This window comes from Apodemus sylvaticus, chromosome 19 (assembly GCF_947179515.1).
Source record: "Apodemus sylvaticus chromosome 19, mApoSyl1.1, whole genome shotgun sequence".
In the NCBI taxonomy this organism is placed as follows: Eukaryota; Metazoa; Chordata; class Mammalia; order Rodentia; family Muridae; genus Apodemus; species Apodemus sylvaticus.
In genome coordinates, this window is record NC_067490.1 from 2,376,957 (window position 1) to 2,395,222 (window position 18,266).

Consider the following 18,266-nt stretch of genomic DNA (forward strand, 5'->3'; position numbering starts at 1 on the left):
TGTGTGTTGTGGTTAATATTGACTGACATCATAACATGATCTAGAATCACAACCAACATCTGGGCAAACATCTGGGCATGTCTGTGGGTGAGGGAGTTCTAGGTTAGGTTAACTGCAGTGGGAAGACCCCCCTCACTGTGTGTGGAACCATCTGGAGGGCTGGGGTTCCACACCGCATAAAAGAGACCAGCATGCATCTCTCTCTCTGATCCTTGACTGCCTCTTATTCCTGCCTTCCCTGCTCTGACAGGCTGTACCCTTAAACCTGTCTTTTGATATGCAAATCACCAACAACTCATGGGTAAAGCTGCCTTTCTGTATCTGTTTTTTGTTCACATCAGTATCTGATGTGTGTGTGTGTATGTGTGCGTGCATGCATGTATGTGTGTGTGTGCATGCATTCGTGTATGTGTGTGTATGTGTGTGCGTGCATGCATGTGTGTGTGTGTGTGTGTGTGTGTGTTTTCTTTTTTCTTTTTTTGATAGGGTCTCTCTATATAACTCTGGCTCTCCTGGAACTCACTGTATAGACCAGGCTGGCCTCAAACTCATACACATCTGCCCGCCTCTGCCTCTCAAGTGCTGGCATTAAAGGCATGAGCCACCACTGCCTGGCCATGTACTTGATATTTGTGTGTGTGTGTTGGTGGGGGGAGGGGCACTAAAGGATGGCTGGGCAAAGCTCAGCTCCTAAAATTGTGTAAGAGCTGCACTTGTAGAGTTTGGGTGTGAGCAGGAACCTTTGAAGCGGTTCCCTTGTGTCATCTTAATCTTTATTCTGAGCGCCCAACGGTCTATTCACAGTTTTCTCTTTCCCTGTCATTTCCATCTTATGAATGAGGAAACCGGGGCTCAAAGGGAATAGAGTTCTTTCCCCAGGCTCTTATCTTCATTTTGGTCACTGTGAAGAACACCCTGACCAAAAGAAAGGCTTTACTTAGCTCAGAATTCCCGATCATAGCCCGGAGGTGAGGAAAGTCATCTCTAACCAGGAACTCTTCGCAGCCAGAGGACGGCAGCCGGAAACCAGAGGGTCGCCGCTCATGGGTGCCAGGCAGGCACAGCCCAGCTCCCAGGCCGCTCAAGACAGCCTGCCCTACGGTCAAGGTGATCCCCTCCCCCACAGACATGCCCACAGGGCAGCCTGATGTAAGTTAATTCTCTTCCCTGTTGTCTTAGCTGTTGCGGTGATAAACCACCACAACCAGAAGCACCTTAGAGGAGGGGAGGGTACGTCTGGCTTGTGGCTCTAGAGGGAGAGACTGCAGTGGTGGGTGAGGTGTGACGGCCGGTTGTCAGAGCAGGAAGTCACATCTCTATCCCTAAAGGGAGCAGAGAGGAACTGGAAGTGGAGCCAATCTCTAAACACTCAGCCGCCCTCAGTGACATACTCCCTCCAGAGGCCATATCACTTCCCCAAATAGTCATCAACTGGGGACCAAATATTCAAATACTTGGGCCCCAGGTGACGTTTCTCATTTAAAGCACCACACCTGCTAGTTTTAGGTAGTGGCAAGTAGGCTTTAAAAACATTAAAAAAAAAGATTTATTTATTTTATTTTCTGCCTATGAATGTTTTGTCTGCATGTTTATATGTGCTCCACATGTGGGCCTGGTGCTCCACACGTGGGCCTGGTGCTCCACACGTGGGCCTGGTGCTCCACACGTGGGCCTGGTGCTCCACACGTGGGCCTGGTGCTCCACACGTGAGCCTGGCACCTGTGGAGGTCAGAAAAGGGCATGGGATCCCCTGACTTGGAGTTAAAAGTGACTGTGAGCGGGCACGTGGGTGCTGGGTTTGAATCCAGACCAGGTCCTCTGCAGGAGCAGCAGTGTTTTTAAACCCCAAGCTATTTCTCCAGCCTGCAGCTACATGTGAAAGTAACCACCACACCGGGTTATACACTGTTGGAGTTGGTGTTTGGGTGTAGGCTGGAGTCTGAATTCTGAACACAATTATATCTCCTGTCCAGAATCTCTAACTCAAATCTGACAGAGTGAACCCATTGGCTTTCGGAAGCTTCAAATCACAGCTGCCATTCACAGCCTCAGAGAGATGTTTCTGGCCTGAGTCCCCACCCCTCCCCCTCCTCCCGCTCTTCAGGAGGGCAGGGTTTCTTTCTAGAGGGTGCTACTCCTATGACCTGCATCTGGGCCTGGAGCCTTTGTGGAGCACACAAGGGCCCGCCCCCACCTCCCTTTCTTGGTCCTGTAGCCCGGGCTACAGCGAGCTCCCTGGCCGCCCTCCCGCGTTCCCACTGGCACTTCAGGAGTTAACGGAGGAGTTTCCAGGCAACCCTCAGCTGGGAGGCCATGTCACACGGGCTTCTGTGTCACCTCCTTTCTGCTCTGCCCACCCACCTCTTGTCCTCTAGACCAGGAGTTCCCCGGGGGAAACTCCATCTCTCAGTAGGATCTGTGTCTTTGACCTGGCACGGAGCCCGGGTTCACGGACCATGAATAGGGAGTCTGTTGGAGAACTGAGCTCCTGCCACAGAGCTTTAGGCTTGGAACAGTCCCATTCTAGGAAACAGAAACTTAGACGTTCCTGGAAACTGCAGGTACTTTCCAGCGCTAGCCGGAGCCTGCCAGCACAGCTGTCAGCCCCAGCCCGGCAGGGCACACAGCAGCAGAGTGAGAATTCACAACAGCCTCACGCCCATCCACCTCCTAGGGCAGAGCGAAGCCTTACCCAGAGTCCTTCCTTCTCCCACAAAATATCCCTTTTTATAAGAGGGAAGAATTCTTTTGTCTCCCTCCTTAGGTAAGCTGTAGCCTATCATGGAAGATGGGCAGTGAGGAGTCTCTGGTATTTTTTTCTTGAGACCTAGGAGAGCATCTTAAAATAATATTTTTATTTTTAAAATAAAAATAATGTAGCCAGGGCTGGAGAGGTGACTCAGTGGTTAAGGGCACTGGCTGTTCTGCAGAGACCCCAGGTCTAATGTCCTGTTCCTGTAGGGTCGTCACAACTGTAACTACAGTTCCAGGGGATCTGGCGCCCTCTTCTGCCCCACATAGGCACTGCGCTCACAGGGTACACGGATACTCCCAGGCCAAAGCACTCACAGACATAAGATAAAAACACGTGGCAGGACTGGGTAACGGTGTTTTCTGCAAACTGTGATGACCCGAGCTCACTGCCCTGGACCCACACAGCGGGAGGAAAGGACCAACTCCCACGAGCTGTCCTCTGACCTTCAGATACACCAGCTGAGCTACAAGTGTTGTCTCTGTCTCTCCTCCATCTCATTAAATAAAATAAGAAGAAACAATATAACGGTCAAGTCTTCACAGATATAGAAGATTCTGTAAGCCATACCCTCTGGTTATACAGCTGTGACAAACAGGAGTCTGGGGCAGTGGGGTGGGGTGGGGTGTAGGGTATGTGTTCAACCTGGGTCCTCTGGAAGAGCAGCCAGTGCCCCTAACCACTGAACCACCTCCCCAGCCCCTACTATATTGTTTTAAAGATGCTCTCCCAGGTTTCAAGAACAATGTTGGTGTTGGGAGACTGAGGCACAGGGTACACAAAAGTTGCTCCCCAAACACAGAGACCAAAACCTTCCAGTGTGGCCTGTCAACCAATCACAGGCATCGGTGACCCTTGTTCATTAGTGGTTTCTTCTCCCATGCCTCCTGCCTTCCCCAGCCTATAGTTTCCACTCCAGTTACCTCAGCTTTATTCTAAAACATCACTATATACTGAATTTACCATAGGCTGGTAAATTATTATTATTATTGTGACATTTCCTTTTTACATTTTTTATTACATTTATTTAGGGTATGGGTATGTGTGTGTGTATGATTGTGTGTGATTGTGTGTGTGTGTGTGAGAATAGATAACAACTTGCTTCAGCTGGTCAGTTTTCTCCTGTGTACAGGTTGCAGGGACTGATCTCCATTCACCAAGTTTGGTGCCTTTACCTGTGGCGCTGTCTATAACACACTTCAATCATATTCAGCCCCTGAAGTGGAAACTTTTAGTTTGTTTGGAAAGTTATGCCAAATGATGTTTTGCTGGGGCACTGTACTGGCTGACTTTGTGTGTCAACTTGACACAGGCTGGAGGTATCACAGAGAAAGGAGCTTCAGTTGGGGAAGTGCCTCCATGAGATCCAGCTGTGAGGCATTTTCTCAATTGGTGATCAAGTGGGGAGGGCCCCTTGTGGGTGGTACCATCCCTGGGCTGGTGTCCTGGGTTCTATAAGAGAGCAGGCTGAGCAAGCCAGGGGAAGCAAGCCAGTAAGGAACATCCCTCCATGGCCTCTGCATCAGCTCCTGCTTCCTGACCTGCTTGAGTACCAGTCCTGACTTCCGTTGGTGATGAACAGCAGTGTGGAAGTGTAGGCTGAATAAACCCTTTCCTCCCCAACCTGCTTCTTGGTCATGATGTTTGTGCAGGAATAGAAAGCCTGACTAAGACAGGCACACAGGTGAGAGGATGTCTTGCTAAGGCAAACACCCGAGAGACTGTTTTCCTGAAGCAGACACAGGTGAAGGGATGTTTGGATATAGCAGACACATGAAAGGACCCATGATGAAGGGGTATAAACATGACCCCACAGACGGTGCGGGAGAAGCAGTGAGCATTGGTTTGCTCCGCCTCGACATTCCTCACTAAGGACACGCTTGTATGTCCCACCTCACACGGCGTTGAGCTCGACTTGATAACACCGCCACTGAGAGAAGCTCACCCAGGAACTGCTCGCCAGGCTCCTGCAGCAGCTCAGTGCTTCTGTGGCTTCATCTCGGGCAGGATGGCGAGCCTGGCGGCTGCTTCAGGATCAAACTACAGCTGCCTGGTGTCTGCGTGCTGAAGGGACCGGCCTGTGGCTGCTGCTCCGTGCCCGGGGTCTGCCTGCCGAGAGGACTGGCCTGCAGCTGCTGAATTCGGTGTTTGCTACAGGACTGAGCTGCTGCCAAAGAATAACTTTTCTGCTGGGTGGTGGGCTACAGGAGAGATCAGACCCTTATTAAAAGTAGGTTGCAAAGCATTTATGCCTACAAGCCCCTGCCACCCTCACGTGTCCTCCTTCCTCCCCGCCCCCACATTGCTCAGAGCCCCCCCCCCCCACTTTGTTTCCGTGTTTGCTTTAATTTCACAGAGAGAAAACATTTGGGGGGGACTTGTTTACAAAACTGTCGTGTTCCTCTGGGTGACACGTCCAATCCTTCCCATGTTCCTGTACCTGTCAGGACTCTCTCCCTCACGCGCGGATAAAGCTGCACTGGGTATTACACACCCCGCCGCTTTCTTCGCCAGTTGACGGACGCGTGGGTTGTTCTGTTACCTGCCTGCTGTGCCGCAGTAAGTGCTTTGCAGGTGTCTGCTGTACGCCGCCTGCAGTCCCTTCCGGCGAGTGCCCTGGTGTGTACAGCTGGGCCGTGCTATAGTTCTAATTTGGCCATATACAGGGTCTCTATACTCCATACTCCACACGCAGAGTGGCCGGAGCAGCTCGAGTTCCCACCAGCAGTGCCCGAACACCTGCTGCCTCAAAGCTTTCTCTTTTTTTTCTTTTTGTGTTGTTTTTTAAAGATTTATTTATTATTATATGTGAGTACACTGTAGCTGTCTTCAGACACTCCAGAAGAGGGCATCAGATCCCATTACAGATGGTTGTGAGCCGCTGTGTGGCTGCTGGGACTTGAACTCAGAACCTCTGAAGAGCAGTCGGTGCTCCTAACCACTAAGCCATCTCTTCAGCCATCTTTTTGGTTTTTGAGACAGGGTCTCACCGTGTAGATCATGCTGGCCTCGAACTCACAGAGAACCCCCACCTCTGCCTCCTTCTCCCAAGGGCTGCATTTATTTTTATTTCTTTACAAAAATCTGTTAATTTTTATTCAGTGGGCATGTCTGTGTACTGTGTGTGCCTGGTGTCCATGGAGGCCTGAAGAGAGCATCGGATTCCCTGACCATAGAATAACAGAGGGACGTGAGCCGCCGTGTGGGTTTTGGGAACTGAACTCTGGTCCTCTAGGAGAGAGCAGTAGGTCCTGCTAATCCCTGCGTCATCTCTCCAGCCCTGCCTAATTTTTCTTCTTGGTAGTCAGACTGAGGAGAGATGAAGTCAGTATAGCTAAAATGTTCTCTTTATCTTCTTTATTATTATTATTATTATTATTACTATGTGTGCACACGCGCTCCCATCCCAGCATGTGTGTGGAGGCGAGGACAGTATTATGGAATTGATTCTTTCTTCCGGTGGGTCCCGGGGCAAATGCCTTTACCCACTTAGCCACCTCTACTCCCCTCCTTGTAGTTTTGGTCGCACCTTCCCTAGGGCTAAAAAAATCTTAAACTTAAAAACAAAACAAAACAAAACAAAAAAACAGCTTTAAAGTTAGCACCTGAAGTACCAGGTTCCTTGCGGCGCATTCAAACATGCTAAGTTTTCGCTGTCTAGCCCAGGTTTACACAACCCTTCCGTTCCTCTTTACAGCCACGTGCTCCGTTCACTCCCACCCTCCGTCAGGAGCTTTCCCGCCTGCTCATTGGCGACCTGAGCCTCTTCAGTGTCTTTTCTGGGCTGCGGGGGCGGGAGCAGCGTTAGCCCGGCCGGAGGGAGGCCCTGGGATTGGTTCCCCAGCACCACAACAAGTTTCACCTAGATGTGTCGCCATTTCCTGGTTGGGTTATTTGTTTTTTAGTGTCTGATGTTCTGAGATTGTTGCGTGTTCTGGGTGTTCGTCTCCTGACAGGCAGACAGCTGTCAAAGCTTTCTCTCCCGTTCCGTCTGCTCTTTGACTCTTCAGAATCTCTTTAATCTGCAGCAATCTCATGTCTTAATTCTTACTTTCGTTCCCAGGGCTACAGTAGCCTTTCCAGTTGCCGCTCACGATCTAGGGCTTGCGGCATTTCCTGTAGCTGCACCAAAGTCTCTGAGCTATTCTGAGTTGAGTTTTTGGTGTGGGGTGACAAGTAGGGAAGGCTGTGCTAGCAAAGCTCTGTAGATTCCTCTGGGACTTCCAGACAGCTCTCCAGTCTGTCCCACTCTCCGTGAGAACAGCATGGAGCCTCAAGTCCTCAGTGCTTTGCTCGGTGGGATGACCTTGCGCCTCGAGGTCACAAGTCACAGCCTTCAGGGATCCCCAGGTTTGGGGGCCTGGGCTGGTCCTTATTCTGGCGCTGAGTGAGCTAAGGGCCGCGCAGTGTGAGTCTGGCGCCATCTGGTGGCTGTGTAAAGCACTGGCTCATTTTGAGGACTTATGAGTTGTACTAAATTTACCCAAGGGATAAAACCCCGGGTGCTTCCTGAAGGCTCTGGCTGGGCCCAGGCTGGGCATACATCGTCTTACTTTATTCACAATAAACTCATGTGGCAGGTTTTACTGCCCCAATCTCGAACATGAGAACACAAGTTCAAAAACAGTCACTAACCTGACAGGGTCTCCCACGTGGACAAGGTGGACTTTGACATGGGAACAAAAGTCTTCAAACACCTGTAAACATTTATTCTCTTACTCTTTTAAAATGTTGCAACGTTTCAATGTAGTTGGAAATTTGAAAGTCAAGGAGGAACGGCTCACTCCACCACTCCCTGGCTGGCCGGAAGATCCGGTTCTGAGCTTTCGGCTGTCATTTGGAGAGATTTAATCTACGTTTAAGTGAATATGTGGCCCTGATTAGATTTTGTCGACAACACAGCTAGGGTTGCCTGGGAAGAGGGAACCTGAAATGTCTTCACCAGACCGGCCCTGAGCAAGCCTGCAGTGTGTCTTCTTAATTCATGATTGATGTGGGAGGGCGCAGTTCACTGTGGGGGGTGTCACTGGGCAGGTGGTCCAGGGTTACGTAGGATAGAAGAAATCAGGCAGAGCAATCCGTGGTGAGCAAGACAGCAAGCAGCATCCCCCCACGGCCGCTGCTTCAGTCTCTGTGTCCAGATTCCTGCTTTGAGTTCCTCCCTTGGCTTCCCTAAGAGATGGAAATTTAACGGAGATCTGTAAGCCAAATAACACCTCCCCTCCCCAACTGGCTTTTAACCCTGCCTGCTGTGTATTGCAGCAATAGACAGCTGTGATATGTAAGTGTATATATTTCTGCTTCACATTTTCCCAAATAACAGATTTCTAAATCAACTCCTCTGAAACTTACTGTGTTAGTCAGAGTTTCTATTCCTGCACAAACATCATGACAAAGAAGCAAGTTGGAGAGGAAAGGGTTTATTCAGCTTACACTTCCACACTGCTGTTCCTCACCAAAGGAAGTCAGGACTGGAACTCAAGCAGGTCAGGAAGCAGGAGCTGATACAGAGGCCATGGAGGGATGTTCCTTACTGGCTTGCTTCCCCTGGCTTGCTCAGCCTGCTTTCTTATAGAACCAAAGACCACCAGCCCAGGGATGGCACCACCCACAAGGGGCCCTGCTATCTTGATCACTAATTGAGAAAATGCCCCACAGCTGGATCTCATGGAGGCATTTCCTCAAGGGAGGCTCCTTTCTCTGTGCTAACTCCAGCCTGTGTCTAGTTGACACACAACCAGCCAGTACACTTACTTTCACACTGAAAGTGTGTAGCTGTGTGAGACCCTATGTCGTGGATGCACCTGTCAGTGGTGCAATGCGAGTTACATTGGTGAACTCTGAAGTTCTGCTTAATCTCCTTGGAAGCGAACTCTGGAAGTGAGGAGGCCCTTCCTTCGTCTCCTCCAATACTCCTGGCCCTGCGTCAGGTTGGCCTCCCAATTGCCACAGGGAGGAAGGAAAACAGCAAATAGCTGAGGATATTAGAGACACGGCGTTCTTGAGAACATCTGGAAGGCAGACCGTTTCTGACCATCTTTCTATCACTCATCACGTAATGTAAAGGTGCCTGTGGTGGGGCTGGGAAGTTGGGGGCTCCTCCAGAGAAAGGGTGGACCCCGCCCTGAGCTCTCTTGACCCGGACTTGCAGTTGGCTGCCTCAGTGCACGTCCCCAGGGAACCCATCGGTGTGCTCCCTTGGCTTGCCTGTTCTCTGCTGGGTGTTGAGTCCCCATGGATGGCCTTCTGCTCTTACCTGAAGTGGAAACTTAAGGGATCTTAGGAAAGTCAGTTGTGTTGGATGGTGTTTTGCTGAGGCAAACATGTGAAGTATTTTTTTAGAGTGGACACAGTTGTGAAAGGCTAAATCAGAGCCCCCAACTTCCCAGCCTCACCATAGGCACCTTTACATTATGTGATGAGTGATAGAAAGATGGTCCTGAAGGAGAGAGGATGTTCTGCTAAACATGGCAAGCACATGAAAGGACACGTGATAAAGGATTCTTTGCTAACAACTTGCATGTACAGGTCCACTTTACACTGCGTAGTTGAGTTGCGTTTGTCGGGACTTCATAGAGAGAAACGCACCAACAAACTTCTGGTGGTGTGCTGCAACAAGGACTTGTGCTGATTGACAGAGTGAGCTCAGCCAAGTCAGATGCACGTACTACGCCAAGACCTGTGGAGGAGGCCTGGTGTTTGGAGAGAATATAAAAAGGACTCAACAGACAGCGACGGAGGCTGAGCCTGGCTTGCTTACAGAGCTAGCTGTGCAACTCTTATTGATTTCGAGTCTTTGCCGATCTTCACTTCACTGAGAGAGGAACAGCCAAGAACTTCTGGCGTTCCTCCTGGTCCCTCCTGCTGACTCAAGCCGAGGCTGAGGCCTGGCTGTCTCTGCTAGGCCTTGTCACCGCTGTGGTTAGCCTGACTCAGCCGGACCGCTGGTGCATCCACGCAGTGTTTGTGAGTGGATGGAGCTGCTGCTGCTGACCTGTGAACTGAACCTCCAGTTTCCAGACAACACAGATGGGACTTGCTCCAAGGGATCTTTCTAAACAGATCCACTTCCCTCATATCCTTTATTTTCCACTACTTCTGGAGGGTGGTGGGCTACAAGGGAGGTTAAAGCATTTAAGAACCATCATTAAAAATAGGACTTGAGGGGGCCAGAGAGATGGCTCAGAGGTTAAGAGCATTCGGTGCTCTTTTAGAAGTTCTGAGTTCAAATCCCAGAAACCACATAGTGGCTCACAAACATCCATAATGAGATGTGACACCCTCTTCTGGTGTGTCTGAAGACAGCTACAGTGTACTCATATAAATAAATAAACAATAAAAAATAAAATAAATAGGATTTGAGAAAATTAAAGTTGCAATGATCTGCTGCTTCTCTCTGTCTGCTACTGGCTATTTATTTATTCTTTTTTTTATTTGGTTTTTTCCCGAGACAGGGTTTCTCTGTGTAGCCCTGGCTGTCCTGGAACTCACTCTGTAGATAAGGCTGGCCTTGAACTCAGAAATTCTCCTGCCTCTGCCTCCCAAGTGCTGGGATTAAAGGCGTGTGCCACCACCACCTGGCTATTTATTCTATTTATTTTGCTTGCTATACATTTAATAAACACATTCATTTTGAAATGAAAAGCACAGATTTTGTAGATTGTCTTCTGGGCCGTACAGAACAAACAGGCGGCTGGATGATGTTATTACGAATCTTTGTCCATTGCTCACAATGCCTTGTTTAGATGCTAAAATGCATGTATACAAACATAGCAAGAGGAAAAAAATCCATGCATAATATACACACCGTTAAATTACCTTGGTAGGTATACAGGCTAATTTTGCTTTGTGTGTTCATGCATGTGTGTGTGTGCTTGTCATCTTGACCTAAGCTAGGTCATCTGTGAAGAGAGAACCTCAACTGAGAAGATGCTCCCCCATCAGTTTTCTGAGGCAAGTCTATAGGACATTTTCTTTTAACTGAGCATTGACATGGGATGGCCCCGCCCACTGCAGGAGGTATAGCCTTGGGTAGTTTAAGAAAGCAGGCTGAGCAAGCCAGGTGAAGCAAGCCAGTAAGCAGCTTCCCTCTGCTTCAGTTCCTGCCTCGAGACTCCTCCCTGAGCTCCCGCCCTGACTTCCCTCAGCGATGGAGCATAAGTTATGGAGAGAAATAAGCTCTTTCCTTCACAAGTAGTTTTGGTGTGGTGTTCATCACAACCACGGAAACCTAACTGAGGTGGCAGAGGTCGATTAATTGATTAATTTATACTTCTTTCCCCATGCATTTTTAGCACATTGTCAATTATTGTTGTTGTTGTTGTTGATGATGATGATTTTATTATATTGTTTTGAGCCAGGGTCTCACTCTGTAACTTGGGCTGCACTCGTGGTCTGGTAGCTCTGCCAGCTCGGCTCATGTGTTCGGTCGACGCCCATCCCGCCATCTTGCTGGCTTGGCCCCCCAGTGCTCCCTTCTGGTCTGTCCTTATGAATATATTTGCATTATTTTATTCTTTTGAGAATTCTGTCTCCCTGTCTGCCTTTCTGTCTTAGTTTTCCTCCTCCCTTCTCTCCTTGCTTGGCAAGGACAGCACAGCCTGTCTTCTGCTTTGGCTGACACATCTGTCCTCGACCCCTTTAAGCTACAATCCACAAACCTGCTGCTTTGTTCAGCACCCCCTGCAGTCAGTGTCAGCCTCTCTCTAGGAAGGGAGACCTGTCGGTCAGAATAATTCAGGGGCCCTACTAAGTGAGGGCAGCAGAATACACAATAAACAACCCACTTTGTTCTAGGACTTCGTACTCTGCAGACTTTCTCTCCCAATCCTGGTCCACTTTCCCACACTTAAACAACCAACACTGACTCTCCAGGTAACTTGGCTTTTATAACACAGTGTTATCAAGGTGTTCTGCCTAGCAACAACTGATGCAAACTCTTCACTCTTGATTGGATAACAGTCTGAAGACAGTTCCAATCTCAGGGAGGATGTATATTACCTTTTTTTTTTTTTTCAGTTGTATAGAAGACAGTTCCATTCTAAAGAGGTGTATCGGTCTCTTCATTGCCCCTTTGTCCCCTCCAGAATGGGTGCTGGGAGGACCCCCTGGGTGGTGGCTCTTCTGGTGAACCTCATGAGGCCGGATTCCTTCATGATTGAAGGCAGAGACTCTCCAGGTAAGAGGAGAGGGGTTTGATTCTGGGTGTTTTCTGGAATCAGCATGGGGCTAACTCTCCCCACTCCCTGTGGACCAAAGTCTCAGCCTAGAGTGACTCTGGATTTTAGAGTCGCCCCACTGACCAGGAAGCTCTCATGTCCTCCTAGCACCCATGATGAACTGCCTGGAGAGGTCTTCCCATACCTGAGACACAGATGCCAGCGGAGGGAGGGAGGGAGGGAGGGAGGGAGGAGACATTTTCCCCTGTTGGGTCCCTTGTGCATCAACATCAGACACGAGAACCTTGAAAGCTGGAGTCTGGGAGCAGCTGAGCCTCCTCTACGAGCATCTGCTCCTGTTACGGCTTTCTGGTGAAATTAGAAACAACATCTCCCGCCAACTATTAAGCTCCTGGTTAGAGTTTATTAGCATCGTACTGAGAAGTTTTGAGGTGTAAGGGAAGTTTAAAGAACTCAGACAAGTTGAGTGTATTGTTATCTCTGGCCTCAGGTTGCTGTGTGCAACTTGTTTTCTTGGGGAGATGGGCTATGCAGATGCCGGCATTGTTAGACCATGAAATGCAGGGCTGTGAGCAGAAAACAGGATGTGGTGTGCTAAGAAAAGACTCCCTCTAATGTCAGAGTCTCATTAAATACAGAAGAGGAACAAGTCTGGGAGGAGCATCATCTTCCCCCGAGAACAAAAACTGCTCTGAGTTTATCACATTTGACAAATGGGAAGAAAAAATCAGCATGGAGTTTTAAATGATGATGAAAATTCAACACGTTTTTTCCTTAGCTTGTAAAGAGGGAAAAACAGAAAAGGGTAGACACGCTGGGGGACTGGAGGCTCACCTGAACTCAGAGGCCCTCAGAGGGGCCTGAATGGTCACGGCAGTCATGCTCCGGGAGGCTGAGCGACCCCGGGGGGGGGGGGGGGGGGAGGCTGCTGAGCTTAGGAGTGAGCAGACTCATAGCTCAAGCGAAAGCATCATCCTTCAAGTCGCGGCTTAGCCGCTTCATGGAGGCTTCCTGCCTTTTCATCCTCAAGTGCACAGGACTGAGCCTCCGCACGCCATCATCACAAGAAGTCTCTCTTCCTGTCCCGCCTCCTTTCTCCTCTTTCCTCCTCATCAACACCATTCCGAGTTTGCCTTCAATATGAGTGTAGTGTTCAGAAACAGAATGGCCACAAGATTGCTTAATAGTTAAAGCCACTTGCTGCCAAACCTGATGATCTGAGTTCAATCCCCAGGAACCACATGTTGGATTAGGTGTGTGTGTGTGTGTGTGTGTGTGTGTGTGTGTGTGTGTGAATAACGGGGGATGGAGAGGGGAGGGCAGGGAGGATGGGGATTGTGGAGAAAGGAGGACAGGGACTGTGGGGGGACAGGGACAGGGATGAGGGGAACCAGGGATGGAGGGCAGACAGGGGGGAGGATGGGGAGACAGGTGGGGGAATGATGGGGAGGAAGGACAAGGGGGTTAGGATGGGGGACACTGGGGTCGGGGACACTGGGGTTGGGGACACTGGGGATGGGGACACTGGGGATGGGGAGATAGGGGTAGGGGGGTGACATGGGGACTGGGCTGTTGAATGGGGGAACAGGATGGAACAGGACAGACTCACTCCTGAATACTGTTTTCCCTGTTCACATTTTAAATAAATGCCAATAAGCATTAAATGACATTTTGTGACTTTGCCTCTTAATGTTGTGCTTTTGAGCACTCTGACTTAGTGTACCAGGCACAGGCGTTCCCAGAGGTTCCTAATCCTTTTATGGTTTCCAGAGGATTTTGTGATCCAGGCAAAGGCGGACTGTTACTTCACCAATGGTACAGAAAAGGTGCGCTTCCTGGTCAGGTTCATCTTCAACCTGGAGGAGTATTTACATTTCGACAGTGACTTGGGGTTTTTTGTGGCACTGACGGAGTTGGGGGAACCTGATGCTGATCAGTGGAACAAACGCCTGGATCTCCTGGAGACGAGCAGAGCTGCTGTGAATATGGTCTGCAGGCAGAATTACAAGCTGGGAGCCCCCTTCACCGTGGAGAGAAATGGTGGGTAAAGGTGAGGTCTAGGGGTTCTCCATGAGAACCTTATAATAGGCACTTAAAAGGTTTTAAATTACAACTATCACCTGTCTGTCTGTCTGTCTGTCTGTCTGTCTATTATTTATCTGTGTATGTTCCATGCATGTCACAGTGCACATATGGAGGTCAGAGGACAATTTGAGGCAGTTGGTTCTCTCCTTCCATCATGAGGGTCTTAGAGATCAAACTCAGGTCATCAGACTTGGGGGCCTGTGACTACATTCTTGACTGTGAATTTTTGGCTTGGATTTTTCAAAACCTACTTTAATAAGGGTTCTTAAATGCTTCAACCTCCCTTCTAGCCACCAGAAGTCATGGAAAGGAAAGGTTAATAGGAAACAGAGGTTGTGGACCTGCTTAGAAATAGTTCTTTGGGGGTGATTCTAATCTTCATTGTCAGCAGTCCAGCCCTCTAGCAAACACCAACAGGAATCAACAGCCGCAGTCCCGTCCACTTGGCAATCACCACTCATAAATCAGCAGTGGCAGTTTGATCCAGAAGAAACCACAAGGCTCCGCCAATTGGCTGGAGTCTGTGGAAACAGGAAGAAGCTGCCGGAATATCACAAGAATATCTTGCAAGTTGCTCTCTATAAAGTCATGACAAGCAAAGACAAGCTATGCGATGCAAGGCAAACCAATACTAGGGTATACTCTAGATAATATTAGTCATTCTTGGATTTCTGACAGTGTTGCAGACTAGTAGTCTCATAGCCAGTCCAAGCTGTTTAGCTTTTAGAAAGATGATACAGACTTGAGAGTATGGCTTTTAGATGGCTTACAATATAAAGCCAGGACATTTGTCAGATGTAGGATTATAAGTCTTTTAAGTTTGGATAGATGACAGAGATACTATTTAATTGATAAAAATTGATGGACTGGGTGTTAGGTCTATCCTATACGCTATAAATTACAAAATGGTAATAGTTGCACTGAATTGATGCCTGAGATAAGAGCCTTTTAATTGGACAGAAAGGCGAAAGTGTTGTGGATAGCCCTGGGCTTGTATTTTGATGCTAATTCCACTCTTGGGAGGAGCTGCAGACTAGGAGTTAATCATGTATACTTGTGAACCTTCTCCCCACCTTAACTTCAAATAAAGGCTAGAGCCAATGATTGGGCAGGAGGAAGGAGGAGGAGCTGAGGGTTTGGGGAGGAGAAAAGGATAGAAGGGAAGGAGGAGGAGATATGGAGGATCGACACAGAGGATGGAGAAACCGTAAGTTTTGTGGCCTGGAGAAACCTCAGGTTAGATGGGATAATATAGATGGGAATAGAGTAGTGTAGGCTTGTATTGATGTTGATTGAGTTGAGATTTCTTTTACCGGGTAATTGGGTTGGAAAAATACCACAACAGGGTGTCGTCAGGAAAGACTAGTGCGGCGCGGCAAGGCAAACCAATGCCAGAGCCTCCTCCCACTGTCTCTGGGGTCATATTTATATTCTTTCCAGAACATCATACTTTCTCTCACTAGTTTGTTTCAGCAAAACAGTCTCTCACCCGTGTCAGCTTCACCCTATCACCTGTCTGTCCTGGCAAAACATCGTCTGACATAACTGAGTTTCCAAAGAAACCAGAAATTTCCTCTTCCTTTTAGAACCTCAGAGTTCTCAGGGTCTTTGAGAACTAGTGTACCCTTGAATACAGTGTGTGACTGTGGGGTGACCTGGCAGCATCTAAATCCTCCTTGTGGGCATCCACCCACACATGTTTCTCAGTCTATGGTGTTAGGTCCCCCACATTTCCAGCTTCTAGTTGGCTGGCCTGGGAGATGGGTCAGGGTGGCCACAGCCCCTATAGAATCTCTTGTCCTTCCTGTGCTTTTTGTTTCTTCTCTTGCCAGTGGCTCCGGAGGTGACAGTGTACCCAGAGAGGACCCCGTTGCCGCAGCAGCACAACCTGCTGCTCTGCTCTGTGACAGGCTTCTACCCTGGGGACATAAGTGTCCGGTGGTTCCGGAATGGACAGGAGGAGCGGTCTGGAGTCCTGTCCACTGGCCTTATTAGGAATGGAGACTGGACCTTCCAGACGACAGTAATGCTGGAAATGATCCCAGAACTTGGGGATGTCTACAGCTGCCTCGTGGAGCACCCCGGCCTCCCAAGACCTGTTTCTGTGATATGGAGTGAGCTTTATTTAGTTTTCTGTCTTCTGGGCCTTGGCCTGTATGGACTGTCACGTCTGTGTTCATCTTGATGACAAGTTCCCCTGCTCTAAGTGATAGGGCAGGAGAAAACAGGACAGACAACCATGTTTAGAATGTCCAGGAGATAGATAAGGAGGCTGTTAACTCCTAACATGCTTCTAACCCCAGGACTTGGTATCCTTTAGCACTTTAATCTCTAGGGACACTGTCGTGGGCTATACATGAGGGGTGGGCCTGAGAAGGGACACTGTCGTGGGCTATACATGAGGGGTGGGCCTGGAGAAGGGACACTGTCGTGGGCTATACATGAGGGGTGGGCCTGCAGAAGTGGCCTGGTGTATAACTGAGAGGACCTAAGTCTGATTCCCCGGTCTATGTAAAAAATCTAGGTGCTCTGATCCACGCTTGTAGTCCCAGGGCCTGGAAGGTAGAGGCAAGCAGATTCCCAGGGCTCACAGGCCAGCCAGCCTAGCCTACTTAGTGAGTTCTAGGTCAGTGAGGGACACTGAACTGCAGCAAAAACAGCAAAGAGGATGGCACATGAGGAAGGACACCAGAAGTTGACCTCTGGTATATGGGAGTATGTGCAAGCATGAGCGCGTGTACATGCGTGTGCACACACATACATGCATATGCTCATACATACATAAACTCATACACATACATACATAGATATACACACATTCATATAAACATAGACATAAACATTCACACACACACACACAGAATCAGTGGCAGATGGGAGGCAACTCCATTTCCTGACTTAACCCTGCCCTGAGCAGCACTGGGCTTTGGTGTAGGAGGTGGGGTCCAGCACTGAGAGCATCACACGGACTTTAAGTCTCGCTTTCCCACAGCGGCTCAGTCTGAATATTCCTGGATAAGGATCCTGAGTGGAGCTGCGGCGTTCCTGTTTGGACTAACTGTCTTCCTGGTGGGGGCTGTGGTCCATCTCAAGGCTCAGAAAGGTAGCGGCCTCTGGAGAGAGCCTTCCCACCTGCCCTGCGCTTCTCCACCTCCAGCTTCCTTTGTAAAGATCTGAGGGAGGGAGGGAGGGAGGGAGGGAGGGAGGGAGGGAGGGAGGGCAGGCTGGCTGCGCTCAGGCATCCCTGAGACAGGGTTTCCTAAAGCCAGGGGAGTGCAGGGTAAGCAAAGACAAGTGCTGACACTGAGGGCCACAACCTCCCCGCCCCCGCCCCACCCCAGGAAAACCACATTTGCTCCTGACTGGGGACCCCATTCCCTCTCTCTCCAGCGTCTGTGGAGACTCGGCCTGGTGATGAGGTGAGCACTCTGGTCCCTTGTCTCTGGCAGATCGTGGCCTTGTTCTTCAGTCAGAGCAAGCATCATGGAGTAGGAGAGGCAGAGGCGCCTCTGGCTGGGGGATCGTCTCCTGAGTGTCTGGAACTGGAGTGTGAAGCCTCCTGAGACCCTCCCTCTCTTCCTGCAGGCCTCAAGAGTGCTTCTCCCACCTCACACCTGGAAAGTTCCTAATGCAAGCTCCTCCCCCAGAGCCTGAAGTGTGACAAGGCTGGGGCCAGCCTTGGGTAAAGGATGCTGGCTCTGCAGCACGTGACATGTGGCCCTGGGTCTTCCCCTCCCTTCCTGTACCTCAGTGGTCCCTCGTTTCCAGGACACGGTCCAGAAATGTCCGTAGGACATAATTCATTCCAGACCCAAGTTGCTTTGGTCTCTGTGGCCCAATCCTAACCCTGTGACTGAGGAACCCTCAGCTTTTCTATCTTCCAACCACAGCTTCTAGTTTTCCATACAGTCACCTTAAAAATCCTTATTGTAAAAATAAAACAGTCACAGGTAACTACAGTGAATGTGCAAATCAATGAAGTGTTCAAGGCAAAACCCATGTAAGTCCCTGCTCAGGTTAAAATACAGACAGCGGCGGTCTCTGTAGAATTCCTCAGGCGCCTCAGAAATACACAACCACAGCACACACTATCCACGTGTGGTGATTGGACGCAGCCAAGCATATATCTCTGTATACAGCAGTCCATGGGCTCACACCCACAACACACACTATCCACGTGTGGTGATTGGACACAGCCAAGCATATATCTCTGTATACAGCAGTCCGTGGTCTTTCCTGTCTCCCAGACT

At 49.4% G+C, this 18,266-nt stretch overlaps 1 protein-coding gene across 4 annotated transcripts; it reads left to right on the top strand.

Annotated features, from left to right (window-relative positions):
• The first annotated feature begins 11,765 nt into the window (after positions 1–11,765).
• Positions 11,766–17,975, top strand: LOC127669415 (HLA class II histocompatibility antigen, DO beta chain). Of its 4 annotated transcripts, none has more exons than XM_052163352.1 (6): positions 11,767–11,930; positions 13,702–13,971; positions 15,849–16,130; positions 17,009–17,119; positions 17,358–17,435; positions 17,602–17,975. In XM_052163352.1, exons 1-5 carry the CDS (start codon positions 11,840–11,842, stop codon positions 17,429–17,431), a joined length of 828 nt encoding a protein of 275 aa, XP_052019312.1. In that variant the 5' UTR covers positions 11,767–11,839; the 3' UTR covers positions 17,432–17,435; positions 17,602–17,975. The 4 variants fall into 4 exon arrangements, with proteins under 4 accessions (XP_052019311.1, XP_052019312.1, XP_052019310.1 ...); XM_052163350.1 differs by having other exon boundaries at positions 17,407–17,435; XM_052163351.1 differs by lacking the exons at positions 17,358–17,435; positions 17,602–17,975 and adding an exon at positions 17,466–17,589 and having other exon boundaries at positions 11,766–11,930.
• The last annotated feature ends 291 nt before the right edge of the window (positions 17,976–18,266 follow it).